At 40.7% G+C, this 15011-nt stretch overlaps 1 protein-coding gene across 22 annotated transcripts in view; it reads right to left on the bottom strand.

Moving 5' to 3' along the window:
* R3HDM2 (R3H domain containing 2) overlaps positions 1–15011 on the bottom strand; it is a 160173-nt gene that overhangs the window by 25581 nt on the left and 119581 nt on the right. For 13 of the 22 annotated variants that reach the window (XM_070789409.1, XM_070789406.1, XM_070789408.1 and 10 more), the window contains 10 exons: positions 13658–13699; positions 11502–11588; positions 10859–10985; positions 9778–9856; positions 9066–9125; positions 8364–8504; positions 7828–7936; positions 4964–5059; positions 2058–2089; positions 1906–1959 (listed from right to left, as the gene is read on the bottom strand). In XM_070789409.1, the coding sequence (XP_070645510.1) occupies positions 1906–1959; positions 2058–2089; positions 4964–5059; positions 7828–7936; positions 8364–8504; positions 9066–9125; positions 9778–9856; positions 10859–10985; positions 11502–11588; positions 13658–13699 (827 nt within the window). The remainder of the gene's footprint in view (positions 1–1905; positions 1960–2057; positions 2090–4963; positions 5060–7827; positions 7937–8363; positions 8505–9065; positions 9126–9777; positions 9857–10858; positions 10986–11501; positions 11589–13657; positions 13700–15011) is intronic. The other 9 variants (XM_070789416.1, XM_070789420.1, XM_070789426.1 and 6 more) reach the window with 3 other exon arrangements.

Raw genomic sequence — 15011 nt, 5'->3', positions numbered from 1 at the left:
TTATCAGTGAATCAATTAGGCGTGATATTTATAGACAGCTTGTGTAGTGTGGTGAAAAGAACACTGGTGGACAGAGTCAGTCCCAGTTTTGCCACTTACAGCCATGTAAACTTAGCTAGCTACTTAATCTCTCTTGCTTTTGTTCTTTTACATGTAAACCAGCTCACCAAATCAGGATATTCAGAGAATTCAATGAGATACAGTATACTGTGGCAACTATAAAGTGCTGCACATTGTCACACACACTTTTAATTTAAAAGTTCTGTTTATTAAAGGTATTCTGGAATAGTTGCGGAGTAAGATTTTTTTTAAGGGGAACTCTATCTTGACTACCACTGACGACACAGAGCCCTTTTGCCTGGGCTTTCAGATGGATCTCAGGGCAGGCTGGTCTAGAAGAAAGAGTTCAGAGATGTGGAATGGGAGATAACTCTCCTTCCCAAGAAGGGTTGAAATCTTGCTATCCCAATTTCCACATGGTTTAATTAGCTCTAGAAAGGGTGATAGAGAAGGGACTAGTAAAAGTACTTCAGTAAAGGACTTTAGTAAAAGTACTGGGGATGACAGTTGTAACTAATGTGTGTTAGTGAGCACATATCAAGCTTAGGGGGCTTCCCTGGTGGCTCAATGGTAAAGAATCCACCTGCAGTGAAGGAGACCTGGGTTCAGTCCCTAGGTTGGGAAGATCCCCTGGAGGAGGGCATGGCAACCCACTCTAGTACTCTTGCCTACAGAATCCCATGGATAGCAGAGGCTGGCAGTCTGCAGTCCATAGGGTCGCACAGTTAGACACGACTGAAGCGACTAAGCAAAAGCAGCATCAAGCTTAGGATTGAGAAAAGACATAAACCCTTTGCAAAGAGTGAGACCTGAATCCTAGCATTAAATTGTCAGGTTTTCTGTACTCTATAGTTTTTCTGTTGATAAAATGGAAAGTATATACTTAAAATGAGTCGGTGTCAGGATATGGTCCTAAAGTGCTTCTTTCACGTTGCCTTTGTAATTGTCTGGGATGGAATTGAGAGACTGAGATGAAGGGAGAAGCTCACAACTGCTTTGTGGAAAACGGAGAATATGAGGCACAGGAGAAGTTAGTACAGTAGCTCTCAGAAACATTAAGAGTAAGTCATGGACAATTATATAAAGGACATGCCCTAAGTCCATTCTAAGGCCTTTCTGAGCTCATCTTACATGTTACATTTTCCAAAGAGAAAACCACACAGACAGAGGTGTTCATATATTTTTTTAAATATGTGTGTGTACTATTCCTTCTTAAGGATACAAAACATTCCCCTATGCTGGGTGAGGGATAAGTTCTTCACCTCTTTCCATAGATTTGGAAAAAGCAGCCAAAAGACACCTGTTCTTTTACCTTAATAGGCTTCCCTTGTGGCTCAGCTGGTAAAGAATTCACCTGCAATGCAGGAGACATGGGTTCGATTCCTGGGTTGGGAAGATCCCCTGGAGAAGGGAAAGGCTACCCACTCAAGTATTCTGGCGTGGAGAATTCCATGGATTGTATAGTCCATGGGGTCGCAAAGAGTCAGACATGACTGAGCGACTTTCACTTTCAAACACATGCTGAAATCCTCCAAAAATGCTCAGTTTCAGCAAACTTCTGAAACAGAGCAGTACCTATCCTAAACATACTTATTTGGTCCCCTTCATCACCTATCCAGGACTTACAGCGAAATCAGCAACAATAAAAGTAAAGTCATTGAGCACTAGCCATTTTTTTTAAATGGGGAAAATATCCAATGTTGCAAAAACCACAAACTGACTTGTTCCACAAGCAGCCATGCATGGAGCAAACTTACTCCGCTGAAAAGATTACAGCAAAACAAAATAAAATTAAAACAAACAAACAAACAAAAACAAGGAGAGATATAGACCACACAGAGGTACCTAAAAATCTGCCTTCTCTTGTGAGAGCTAGAAGAAAAGGCTTCTTTGGAGAGTCTGTTGGTTAACATCAAAGAAAAGCATCATTACAGGATTATATTAACCTCACTGACAAAGCTCAATGAGAAGCAGGGAACATGCTAAGTGGTACTAACCTGATGTCATTTAGATATCCGTTCTGGCCAGTCTAGGTGAAGGGGAGAAAACGGAAAATAACTTATAAGAAAACAGCATGGCATAACCAAAAAGGGTGTCCATGATGCTATGAATACCCAAGGTCCTCAAACCAAGCTCACCCCCCAACAGGGAGAGAGGGAGCAGGGACAGGATGACCCACACCCACACACCCAATCTGACTTCTCACCTTTAATGGGAAAGCGCATTCAGAGTTTTTAGCCTTCCCACAGAGTGTTAAAAGAGAGGTCAATGAAGGTAGGAGTATGGAAAGGAGAAAGAGGAAAGTATTAACCTAACTATTAATTCCTTTTTAGTTCTAAATTTATTCTCTCTATAGGTAAGCTGAGCATAATAACTGGTGTGCTTGGTCCTAAAGAGTATTCAAAGAAAGGGAAAAGGGAGAGAAGAGAAAAAAATTTAGTTTTTTTTTAGAAATCATCCTCAATCTCTATCCCATTTCTGTCCTCTACACTGGCCAAAATGAAAGACATTCTGACCTGACACCCAAGGAGAGTAAGAAATTGGGGAAGCAGGTACTTTTCAGAGCCTAGAAAAAATGAGAAAATTAAAAGCCTGAAACATTCCTTTTGGGGATCATTTCCTGACAAAGCCACTGAGCTGAGTGAAGTGAGCATTATGGTGGACTCCCAAGCCTTAGAAAAAGGTACAGAGAGTGTCCAGCTGCTGAGAACAGGGGCCTTCGTGCAGAGCAGAGCCTGAGTGGGGCAGCTTTCCCAAACACAGCTCAGCTCCAGAGAAGGCTGTAGCAGCAGCATTTCCATCCAAACACCCTTCTTGCCACTTCCCTTTCTTTTTGGACTGCCTCTTCCTCCCCTCTGCGGCAACCCACAACTCCACCCTTAATCAGTTGCCTTTGATTGGCCAGGTTCTTTCCTCTCCACATGGGAAATCTTTGGCATATAGTAGGCTTTGGCCATTTCCCCCTGCCTAGACCTTTTGAGATTCCTGATGCCTCTACCACAGCAAGAGTTAGGAAGTGCTAAAATGAAAATGATAAATTCATAAGGATTTAACAAAGAGTACACATATTAGTAGAGGCTTGAGAGACTAAATATCAGAGAAAAAGGAAAGAAGAGCTTCCTTTGTTATGGTAATAGAGATATATTCCAGTGTTGTACATAATAAGCCCTAATATCCTATGAAAAGTTACTTGTGCTTTCAGAATGGCTTTGCTAATGGCTGGCATGGTGGAACAGTCATTTTCCATGTGTCAGTGAAGCAGAGGAGCACATCACAGGTAGCTATGCTATGATGTCACGGGAACTTCTTAATTTAAAAGGCCCAGAGCAGAGCAAGCTATGGAGAGGTGGTTTACTTAAGGGGTTAAGAGCATTGACTCTGGAGCCAAGGACTGCCTGAATTCAAATATCGGGTCTTTCACTAAATAGTGGTGTGATCATAGGTTACTTAACCTCTTCATGCCTCAGTCCCTCATTTCTAAAATGAGGAAGATAATGTAACCTATCACATAGGCCTAGTGTGAAGATTAAATAAATTTATGTGTGCAAAGTGTTAAGGACAGGGTCTGAAAGATAATAAGCTCTGTATGAATGTTTGCTATTAACTTCCACCATTCTGCCCTGTCCACAATTTAGGGTCCTCACCAGCTGTAGCCATGTACAAATGACCACTCTCCTAGCATTCCACTCAACTGATTTTCAGATAAAGTTAGAAAAACCCTCTCTGGGCCACAGTTGAATAACTGGGAGGATGGGTTTTTCTGACTCAGAATGGAAGGCTACATTACATAAGAAGAGTCCTTCTCCTCAGACTTTAGGCCAGAAGGTTTGCTGCGTATCTGACCACAGGGAGGCTCCTTGGAACAACTGTGTCTTCCAAGACAATGGAACAAGTTCACAGAGGAGTTTGGTTTTTATAAGTTAGAGACAATATTTTTCTGAGCTAGGTGATGATGAGAAGATACATTATTTTTTTTTGTCTTGATGAGGGAGAGTGAGGAAGTGGGAGGGGAGCAGTGTGCATCTAAGTATTGATTAGAATTGGCCATCTTCTGATGACAAAGGGAGGCTGGCTCTTCTTCGTTTGCTAATTTGACTGTAAGATGGTGCTACTATCTGGATCATACATTTTCTGGAGATTTGTTTCTCTCTTGCCTTTCCTGAATTCCTCCTATACTTCTGTTCAGTCTGGTAGGCAAAGGCCACCAGACACAGGGATACCAAGTATATCTGATATGGCCAACAGTTCTTAAGAATAAAGTTGCCCATAACAACTCATGTTGCCTTTTGGTCCATGGAGCAGGCCTATTCTAAGAAACAAGGTAAGAAATATAGGAAGAAAGAGACTTCCTATTCAGGTCAAGACTGTACGGAATAGTGAGTATACCCTCTGTGCGTGTGGAATGTGGAGCTCAGAGAATGGATGCCACATCTGTGCTCTGATAATCACCAACATAGCCTAAAAATGAGCCAGACCAAACAAGATGAATGTATACAGGCTGTGTGGACACTAAGTCTTCCACTTAGAAGCAAAGACACCTAAAATAGATAGTGGAAGTGAAAGAGGGTAAACGGGAGGAGGGTTTGACAGGCAAGATCCAGGGCCCTTCCGTAAGCCCTGCCAAAACCATTTCTATTTTCAGTCTAATCAAATCTACCAAATTCAGCCACTCCATTTGTTCTCTTTATAGGTCATATGCATTAACGATAATATGAATAAAAATCTGCAGCTTCCTAATAAGCTACATTTAATTTTAGAGATCAAATATGGGGCTGGCTGATGTTGGTTAAAAACAAAATCAGAAAAAAACAACAAAACATATATGGAGGGTTCATTCCATTCACAGTTCCAAAGATTAAGAGCTAAAAGCTAGGGGCTGACAACTCTCAGAAGCTACACTTACCTCTCGGGCAAATATTCTCTCTCGGACCCTTTGATATTCCTCCTCTCTCTCTTCTATTGACTTGCTCCTCCTTCCATCCTGCAATGGAACTCTGATCTAGATCGATGAGCAGAATTAAGCTAGTTAAGTTCTCCTCGTACTGCAAGCTCACTGCACACCAGCAAGGAAGAGAAACCGGGAGAGTTTATAGTTGCCATCAAAAAAATGGAAAAAAAAAAGAAATAAAATTTCCAGTGTTGGACAGGTTTCACTGGGTACATCTGACCATGCAGTTTGGGAGATCAGGTTTTCTGGATGGTTGGGGCCTCACCAGCTCCCCACCCCCCCAACCAGAGTATCAAGAACAGTAACTTTTGATAAGGATTAGGTTGCTTCCTTATGTAGCAGGGTACTTTCCAGTCAGTAAGGATGAAGAGAATCGCCCACAGAATAAACAGCATTGCTTTGGAGGGAAAGCAAGGGATAGGAGGAAGCTAGAAAAGGAGAAGAGACAGGTATTTACCAGAGCTAAATTTAGAAGAGTTTTTACAGAACTAGCACCTGATCTTATCCCTTCTTTAGTCACTGATGCCATGGCCTGTAGACCCAAGTCACACAGAGCTCAGCAAAGAGGGCCTTGCAAGTGAAAGCCCAAGGGCGAAGCTAAACTCAGAGTTTAAGCATTTTTTCTCACCTTAACTACAGCTACTGGAGGGAGGGAAAGGGTGAGAGCTTACAGAAATATACAGTAGAAAGAGAACACAGCAGCACGAAGAAGGAAAGAGAAGGAAAAGGAGAACAGAAAGAAGGACGGACAGGGAAGGGCAGACAAACGAGTGCCGCAAGGAAAGCGAGAAGCTCAGTGACAGAACAGAGGACAGAGAGCCCTGCATTCTCAGAAAAACGTAGTCAGGAGACCAGAGGGGATGGCTGGGCAGACCGCCACCTCTGCAAGCCTACCCCCCACTCTCCACCACCATCTTTTCCCCTCTTAGCCTGGGAGTTGTGAGCACTGTCCTGGGTAGGATGTTACAGAATGTCCTTTTTCCATACTGCTCTTGAAGGCAAAGTGTTCTGAGGGAGGTAAGTCATCAAATGCATGTCATCAGGTTATAAAAGATTCTGACCTTCAATCCAGAGGCTTTTAAAAGTTTCAATGAAACTTTAAAGTTTCAAATGAAGCAACCAAGGAGACCACTGGTCTAGGCTGATTTTCCTGATCTTCACCAATTGCCAGAAGTAAGCATAATTTCAGGAGTATCAACTTTTGACTAGATGTAGTTCTCACTAGCCTAAAGAACCTAAATTCTACTAAATGTCCTTTTTACCAATCCCATGCCAAGAAGATAAAGGACCTCAAGTGCTATATTGTCCTTAGCCTCTAGGACTGGTTAACCAGTGGCAGAACAGATAGAGCATAATGGGCTTTGAGGTCAGGCAGAATCTCAGCTCTGCTACCTCCAAGTAATGTCACTGGCAACTAATTTAACATTTCCTAGCTCAGTTTACTTATATTTAAAACGGGGCTAATAATCCCCATCTAGACTGGGTTGTGGAGAGGATTAAATGAGATAATGAATATAATGTATTTAGAACAGAGGCTAGCAGAGGGAAAACACTCAATGAAATAGCAATTACTGTGTTTATTATTAATATCACAGACAGAAAGTGCATAGAGCCTACCCTATTATGGATCAAGCCTGAAGCCGAGAGATGAAAAGTTCACAGTAGGGAGAGATTCCATCCCACCCCAATGTGCCTCTAGGCCTGAATAATTCCTGATCCACAGAAAAGGGGTTTTGGGAAAATGGAGAGAAGGGCATCAGGATGGAAAGGCTCTTTCTCGTTTTTAAATTTTATTTGTCTTTTGTATGTTTCATTGTTTTCAATCAGACCCAGCATGTTTGTCCACAATAGATAATGGCACTTTTCTCAAAAGGACTCCCTCAAATACTCAAGTAGCAAGCAGGAAAAGTCCTGGTCTCAGGACCAGACAATATTGAGAGGAAACTAATTTTGACTCTAGAGGTAAGATATTATTAGAGTTATCATGAATTAGCAAGACTAATTTTATTGGCTTTACCCCACCATATTATTTAAACTGTAATCCTGGTTCTCTACCTAACCTCCTTTGGAGGCCAAGCAGAAGCAGGCTGGATCTTAACCCCGTATGAGGCTAGGAAACTAACTCCAAATAATCACTATGTGAAGGATGCGCTAGAAGTCAGGGCAAAAGCCAGGCCCATAAATGAAGGGATGGGGCAGACTTTTCACTTTTCATTCCCACAGGAGTGGATCAAAATGGGGATACTGCCTGAGGTTTCAAACGTCAAAAGCCAAACTGACTCACTCACCTTGCTGGAAGGAGTTGGGAAAAGAATAATGGGTTTGCAGAAAGGGATCAGAAACACCTTTACAAGTGGGTAAATCAGATAACAATTTTCCCAGTTCAAGGCTAGCTCTGAGACAGGAAGAGTGCAAGTGGGATAAAAGTAGCTTTGGGTAGTTCCCAAAGAAATTCCTAACTATTAAAGAAAAAAAGAATGGAGCCATCAGTTGAATCAAGGTTGAAGCAGGGAGGGACCTTGCTTTGTCCCAAAATGAAGTGGAGTTAGAAGTCAGTGGCAGAACCAGGGAGTTCCAGGCCAAATGAGAAAACCCAGCAAACCTCAGCACCATGTCACTCTGGGGCTAAGAGGGTGGCATTTAGCTCAACAAGTGTACTTAATCCTCAACATTAAGCTAAAGCCAACTCAGTGTAGCTCAAGAGTTTCCTTCCATACTAAGATATTTTGAGTTTTCTCCATCCCACAAAAACTCTTCTCCCCTCCCAGTTTCTCTTACTGCAATCTCTCTGTATAGACCCAACCCTTTCCAGTCTTCACCTGGTTATCATCTCGGTCCATACTGGCATCATCTCTCTTAAGAATGAATCTCTGTTGAAATTCTGTATTCTTCTCATCCTTTATATGTTCTGAGAATCTCTGTTCAGGGCTGGGATTGGGAGAGAAATGTGGAAGGAAGGGAAGAAAGACTCTTCTGTTAGGAAGCAGACCTTCTATACAGTTCTCTTAAATTCCACAACTCCCACCCAGGAAATTTCTGAAGTCAGGCATTGCAAAAGTCATGTGAAAGTTTTAATCAAATCCTCAAGGACTGTTCTTTATACATCTATAACTTACCTTCTTCCACAGTTACTCCTATCCTATCACTAAAGGTGAAGAGAGCCAGGGGCCAGTCTTCACAAAATGCCAATGCCCCTAGAATCCATCTCCAAGGCTTCAAAAAGAGTAGAACTTGACAATATAACCTACCCACTCCCTCCACTGCTCCCTCTCCAGAAAGAGAAATCCTGCATCTTCCTCTCCCACCCTAAAGCTATCCTAGGGAAGTCTTCCCAATCTGTGGTTTCCTCCCTTACATTCTTGTGTTACTGGTTTTGTTGATGATGACAGCTTTTCCAGTTTGATCTACATTGTGGTCCATCCCAAAATAGGCAGCTACCCGGTGTAATAGCATCCGGTGATATGAGGTCATCTGAGGGAACTTCTTGAACTGGTTGCTGCAGGGAAACCCAGGGGGGAAAAGTGAAATAAGAACAAATAATAGCCCATTGTAATTATTCTTACAAGTGTTGAAAGTGGAGAAATTCCTATGAGACATTATTATAAGGAAGATAGATATTTACTCAATGGTAACCAAACAAGTTCTCTTAGCTTTATCTACAGTACTGTGTAGATCCCTCTGACCCACTATCTTCATTAAGACTGCTCCTTAGACAAAGAGCCCTAGGTCTCAACCACCTGGATGATATTCTACAAATAAAAAAGGGAGAAACTTAAGAATAGTGAAATATGGGACAAAGGGCTAGCTGTTGAAAAGATATAAATATTTTTCAACTCAAGTCTAAATGATAATTTAAAAACTTGATTTAGTTTCCACACATATACATTTTGATTCATTGTGATTATGTCTTCCCAACTCCTCCTGGTTCCTAGTGAGTTATTACTTCAAAATTCAGACTTTAAGGGAACGATAAAAGAGGGATATCCTTAAATTTTACCTAAATTTCTTTCCAGTACTCCCTCCCACCTCTAAGGTGTATTTCATTCAAGTAACTTACTTGTTGTCATTAATAAAGTCCAGAATCTCCTGTTCTAATTTTAGCAGCATCATTCTGTCCCTGTTTAAAAAAGATTAAAACAAAACAAAACAAAAGGCAGCCCTCCATAGACACTGACACAAGGATTGAAAACACAACCTGCTCACTATAGAAGCTTAAGGGAGGGATAAATCCAAACTCCAAGAGTGGATCAAAAATGTAAAGGCTGCCAACCTCACTACCCTGTCTTATGTTACTTTAAAAAAACAATCAAGCCTCCTAATCATGTCCTCTGTTTCCCTTATCAGAAACCTAATTCTGTTGGCAGTCATAGTCATACAAACACATACTTTATACTTATACTAATCGTAATTCTACACTCCATCTGGTTATTTATAGAATTTGTAAACAAGTATGATTTAGCTTTGTTACAAATCAGTTCTTTTCTCTTCTGTACTTTTTAACTGTATTCTTAAGCCTTGATATTTCTTTGTCTCCATTCTTCCACAGAATTTTTCTCAACTCTTCTGAAAGCAGAAATCTCAATATAAGGGTATTCTGAATCCCTCCACAGAATATAAAACTACTTTGGAGAGAAATGGTGGTGGGGGTGTAGGGGAAATGGGCATCCCAGATTCTAACAATAATAGAAAAATTCTGAGAAGCTACTTGGCTTCTCGGGTATTCTGCTGATTCAGGCCCCTTTCCCCGTTCCATCAAATCATGTTATTACCTTGGGTTCTTTTTCAGTGTATTTACAAGAAATTCATGTAGGTCTATTCCAGTGGAGTCCGTATATTCTTGGCTGGAGTCTAGAACACCACAATGAAATAAATTTGAAATAAATGAAACTGCTTTGTATGATATTTAACCCCAAGCAGAAGCCTACAATCTGATCAGGAGACATAAGAGGAAAAGTAGAATCAAACTTCAGGAGTTTTAGCTTAAAATGAGAGTAACCTTGATTTACCAGCCTCTCAAAATTTCCCATGATAATGACAGAAGGTGGAATCTGGGTCACAGTGTTATATTCATATTACACTGAATAGTCACCTTGCCATCAGTATTTACCAAAAGACCAGACCAAAACAAAGGTTTTATTCTAGTTAAAATAAATTCTAGGTAAGGTCTGATGGGGCTGAATTTTCCAGAACCTCAGCAAATATATTCAAATGGTGATTATTTTTATATGTTTATATTTGCTTATAAAATTTTAATACTACGATTGCTTTTCCCTCTTAATTATCATTAAAAAAATTTGTTTTTGGCTATGTCACATGGCTTGTGGGATCTTAATTCCTTGACCAGGGATTGAACCTGGGCCCACGGCAGTGAAAGAGTTGAGTCTTAATGACTGGACTGCCAGGGAATTCCCTCCATTTCTGTGGGCCATGTCTTTTTGCTACCAGCCCAAGAGTTTAAAACTAAAGAGCGCTTAATAATTACATGCAAATTTGATTATTCAAAAAAAATCACTCTGAGCATCTCCAAACTAAACTATAAATGGTATTGAATCTGCTACCAGTGATAATCCATCACCATTTATTCCAAAAGCAAGAATAAAATCAGAATTGACTACAATGTCCTCCTGCTATTGGTAGCCCAATGTTAACAGAGTAGCTCTCTGTCAGCCCTTAAGGCAGAGCTGGATAAAGCAGCAAAGAAAGTAACCTAGTTAGGCACCTCCCCAAACAATGATGAAGTCAGCAGGACACTGTACACTGTTGGGCCAATAAGGCTAGTGGGAAGATGGAAGGAAAGGGCACTGCAGAACCAGGCCCTAGGACAGATGAGCAAGGGGGAAAAGTCTTTACCTCTAGACAGCATCCTCCTTGGGACCTTTTCTTTGTTTTTGTCCTTGTCTTCCTTTTCAGAGACATCCTTTGTGGACTTTTCTTCCTCCTTGTCAGAGGGGCAGCTGATGTGCAATTGAATTATATCCTTGGACAAGGGGAAAGAGAAATATAATCAAAAGGGAAAACAATTAACTCTCCTGCAGCTCCTTTAAAATCTAAAAGAAGGCAAATCTTAGAGTGACAGCATTGTATTACAAAAGAGAATATTTTAATTAAATTGTTTTAGTTTTTGTTCTACCAATAAGGTAGAGGCTAAGTCCTTTCTGCCAATAATCACAGCCTACTCTTTGGAGAGCTCAAGTTATGTTGGCTGTTTCTGGCATAAGAATTAGAATGGAAATGGTTCTAACCACCAGAGGGAAAGGTGTGGTTGGGAAAACATGATCCAGCCCTGGAATCTCCTTGTCTGCATCATCCTGGGTGGTCCAGGTGTGAAGACCTACACTTCATGCTCTCATTCATGCCACTTTACTGCAACAACTTGTTTTGAAGCTTTTTCTACCCCAATTTCCAAGCCTAATGTTGATGCCATGGTTGTGACACCACTGTTCAGCAAACAACTGCCAAACTCAAAAGCTATACTTACTCATAAAGGACCTACCTGGGTTTCTAGTGGCCCGTCAACAAATGGAGCAGAGGATTCCTCACACACTGCAAGGCTGCGCACCAATTTCAGCTTGGAATTAGACTGAAAAAAAAAAAAAAAAAATACACACACACACACACACACACACACATATTTCCTTGGGGAACATTTGGAAATCTTTCCACTGAATAAAGGGCATCCTCCTTGGTTCTGTTAGTTGCTGCTTCCATTAAAGAGGGTTTTTTTTTTCCTTCTTCAAACAGGTCCTTCTCATCCATTCCTGATCCACTTGAAAGATAATTCTCTTGCTTACAGCAGTAGATATATAACAACAAAACAACTACTTTTGGCTAGATGATAGGCAAGCCACTTTGTTTAGCTCTCCTCTCTCTCTAGCTCAGTGCTCCAATATTAGACTCGGAAGTTAACAGCAGCAAAGCTTAGTAGAAAGACTAGATTTAAGAGCCAGAAGTCCTAGCTTCAACTTCTGTTTCAAACGATGAGATATGAGACCCTCAGCAAACTACTTGAACTTTCTGGGTCCTCTTTTTTTTCTCACAATGAAAATGCGTTAGAAATGCCTAAGTTCTTATGAGAATTATATAAAATATGTAAACACAAATAGTGTTTAGCATACAGTAGACAACAAATGCTAAATGACTCTAAACCTGAGGTGGCAATGTAATGGGGAAAAGTGTCTAAGAAAAAAGTAAATAGAAAGAAAACTTTCTAACACTTGGGGTTCAGTGTAATAAAGAACTAATCCACTTGGTTTATTTATGCTACCTGGAGAATCCCCCAAAAATCTGAAATTCACTTTATAATTATAATCACTGCTCTTCCAGGGATCTCCAAAGTCAAAAATTATAGTGACTCATTACAAATCTACCTATAAACATTTATTGAGAGTTCTTATAATAAAATAAAAGTTTACAGTAAACACAAAAGCACAAAACACAGTATGTGTGTTTCAGGTTGTATAGTACAGTAAAAAGAATTTCCAATCCTGAAGAACTGACTTTAAGCCTAGTTTTGCCACTTACTAATAAATGTCCTTTGTCAATCTCATTCAAACTCTATTAAGGCCAAGTTTTCTCCTCTGTAAAACGGAGACAATAACAATAGAAACTTTTTAAACTTTTCTGTCTTATTTCAAAAAGTTTGGAGGAAGTGAAATAGCAGATAATACTCTCTGGTTTGCTTTTTCCCCCCTTTATGAGGTGCCATGTGGCATACAGGATCCTAGTTCCCTGACCAGGTATCGAAGCTTTACCTCCTGCATTGGAAGTGTAGAGAATTAGCCACTGGACGCCAGGGAAATCGTGAACACCCTTTTTACTGTCAAGTCCATTACTTGTGGATTAGGCCATGGAAGGCAGTCCACAGAACCAATTTATCATACATCACAGTCTTCTTCAAACCCAAGCTACATACTGGCTGGGACACTCCCAAATTCTACCATTATTTTTCTAGGGGAAAAGGGTGGATACCCTTAATTACTAGTTCTGTTGACAATTCTTCCAAATGCAGGACAAGTTTAATATTTTACTGTTCCCTAATTAAAATTAAAAAGCTATCATACCACTAACACCTATAGTCTTCCCTGATAATACTGCTTCAAATAATCTGTGATGTGCTAATTTTATCATACAATGATTAAAAACAAAATCCTCCTCCCTGAACCAACCTAAAAGGTGAACCAAACCAAAACAAAACAAAGCCTCTATTTTTAGGACGTCCAAAAATGTTCAACCATTTTACTAAGGAGGGAGGATTTATCTTACAGAAAATTCTCATGGCAAAAATCCCCAAAACTGTTGGGGGAAAAATAAGAGAGCCAGAGATGAGCAGAGAAACTAACACTACAACAGAACCAGTATCAATCTGCTCAGGCTTTGTTTGTGGGAGGCTTTGGCTGGGTATCCTTTCAGGTAACTGAAATAGACTAAAGATAACAAAGAAAAATAAAGCCAGACGTTCCAACAGGACATATGTATATGTGCAATGCATGTTTGTGATTGTGTGTGTGTATGCATGTTCACAATTAGGGTACAAAGTATAGGCAAAAAACTTTACATATATGTAACCTAAATACACTAGATATTAGTGTTAAGTCCATTTGTACAATGCACTACTAATAACACTAGAAGTTATAGAGGAAGGGCTCTCACCTTGGCTCTTTTCCTGGCATGACCATGGTTGGATGTCCGCCTCTGTTAGAAGGGGATTAGAAAATATTAAAGGTAGAGGAAATAAACACTTAAAAGCAATACAAATTTACAGAGAAAAAGCACTAACTTTAAAACCACTGTAACAGCCAAACTATGATGAGACCCTGTTGTCGTGGTTGTCCCCCAAGCAACAACTCTAGCAACTGTGACATGGAGGGGACCACAGGCCACCTGCAGACAAATCACTCACCATGAAGATAAAAAACAGAAAGAGACTGAGTGGTTGGCCTAGTTCATAGATTGATAAAAATTACTTTTGAATAAACCAGGGAATCCTCTCCTGATTAGGATGGTTCCAGAAATATTACTACCATAGCATGACGAGTGTTTCTTCCCCACACTTTGCTAACAGAAGCCTATTTAGCCTATAATGGATGTGAAATATGGCCCCTAAGCATCACTTAAAATACTGTCTTTGGAGGACAACACACTGAGAGTTCTAACTTCAGATACTCGAAAGACCTGTTCCTGAGGCTGCAGAAATGGAATGAAGGCTCTTCTTGGCAACTACCTACTTCCTGGAATATGAGAATTCTCCCAGTGCTAAGCTCCTGGTTGTTGGCTCTTACAGCCTGTTTGGGTCAGGGATATAAGATGGGGACAGGATAAAAACAAAGGAGCATGGAAGATGTGGACAAGACCTCCAGAGCAAAGGGAGGTAAGAAGAGTGAGTAAGGAGCAGGATAGAAGCTGAGGAAGATGAATGAGGGCCTGAGGTGGGATGAAGGGAAAAATGACTAATTAATTTATGAGGTTTCTGAATAGCTGGGAAGTCAAAATGGGGACTCTGGAGAGGAGGTTGGGCAGAGTTATGCATGGAGAAGGCAATGGCAACCCATTCCAGTACTCTCGCCTGGAAAATCCCATGGACGGAGGAGCCTTGTAGTCCATGGGGTTCATAAGAGTCGGACACTACTGAAGCGACTTAGCAGCAGCAGCAGTAGCAGGGTTATGCATGATACTTAGGGCTTTTAAGATGTTTGGAATGGAACTGTCACTGGGGTGTGGAGAAAACTGAGGCTGGTGGGTAGAGGAGGGGAAACAAGACAGAGGCAGAGTACCAGCATGGTTCTGGGTAGGTGAGGATTTCTCTTTGCTTTGTCCTCTTCACTAGTTATCAAATAACACTGCTACAATGCAAAATGGAGAACTGGAAAGGTGGGTGGAAAGAGTAAGAAATGACGGTGAGTCTGGTCAGTGGCAAGATCTGTTACAGTAAGAGAATAGTCCAGGAATATGAAGCAGGATTTGTCACTATTTTTTCAAATAAGTAAGAACATACACATGGCACAAA

The sequence above is a fragment of the Bos indicus genome, chromosome 5, assembly GCF_029378745.1.
Source record: "Bos indicus isolate NIAB-ARS_2022 breed Sahiwal x Tharparkar chromosome 5, NIAB-ARS_B.indTharparkar_mat_pri_1.0, whole genome shotgun sequence".
NCBI lineage: Eukaryota > Metazoa > Chordata > Mammalia > Artiodactyla > Bovidae > Bos > Bos indicus.
The sequence above is the reverse complement of the archived record's forward strand: the minus strand, read 5'-3'. Positions and strand labels throughout refer to the sequence as shown.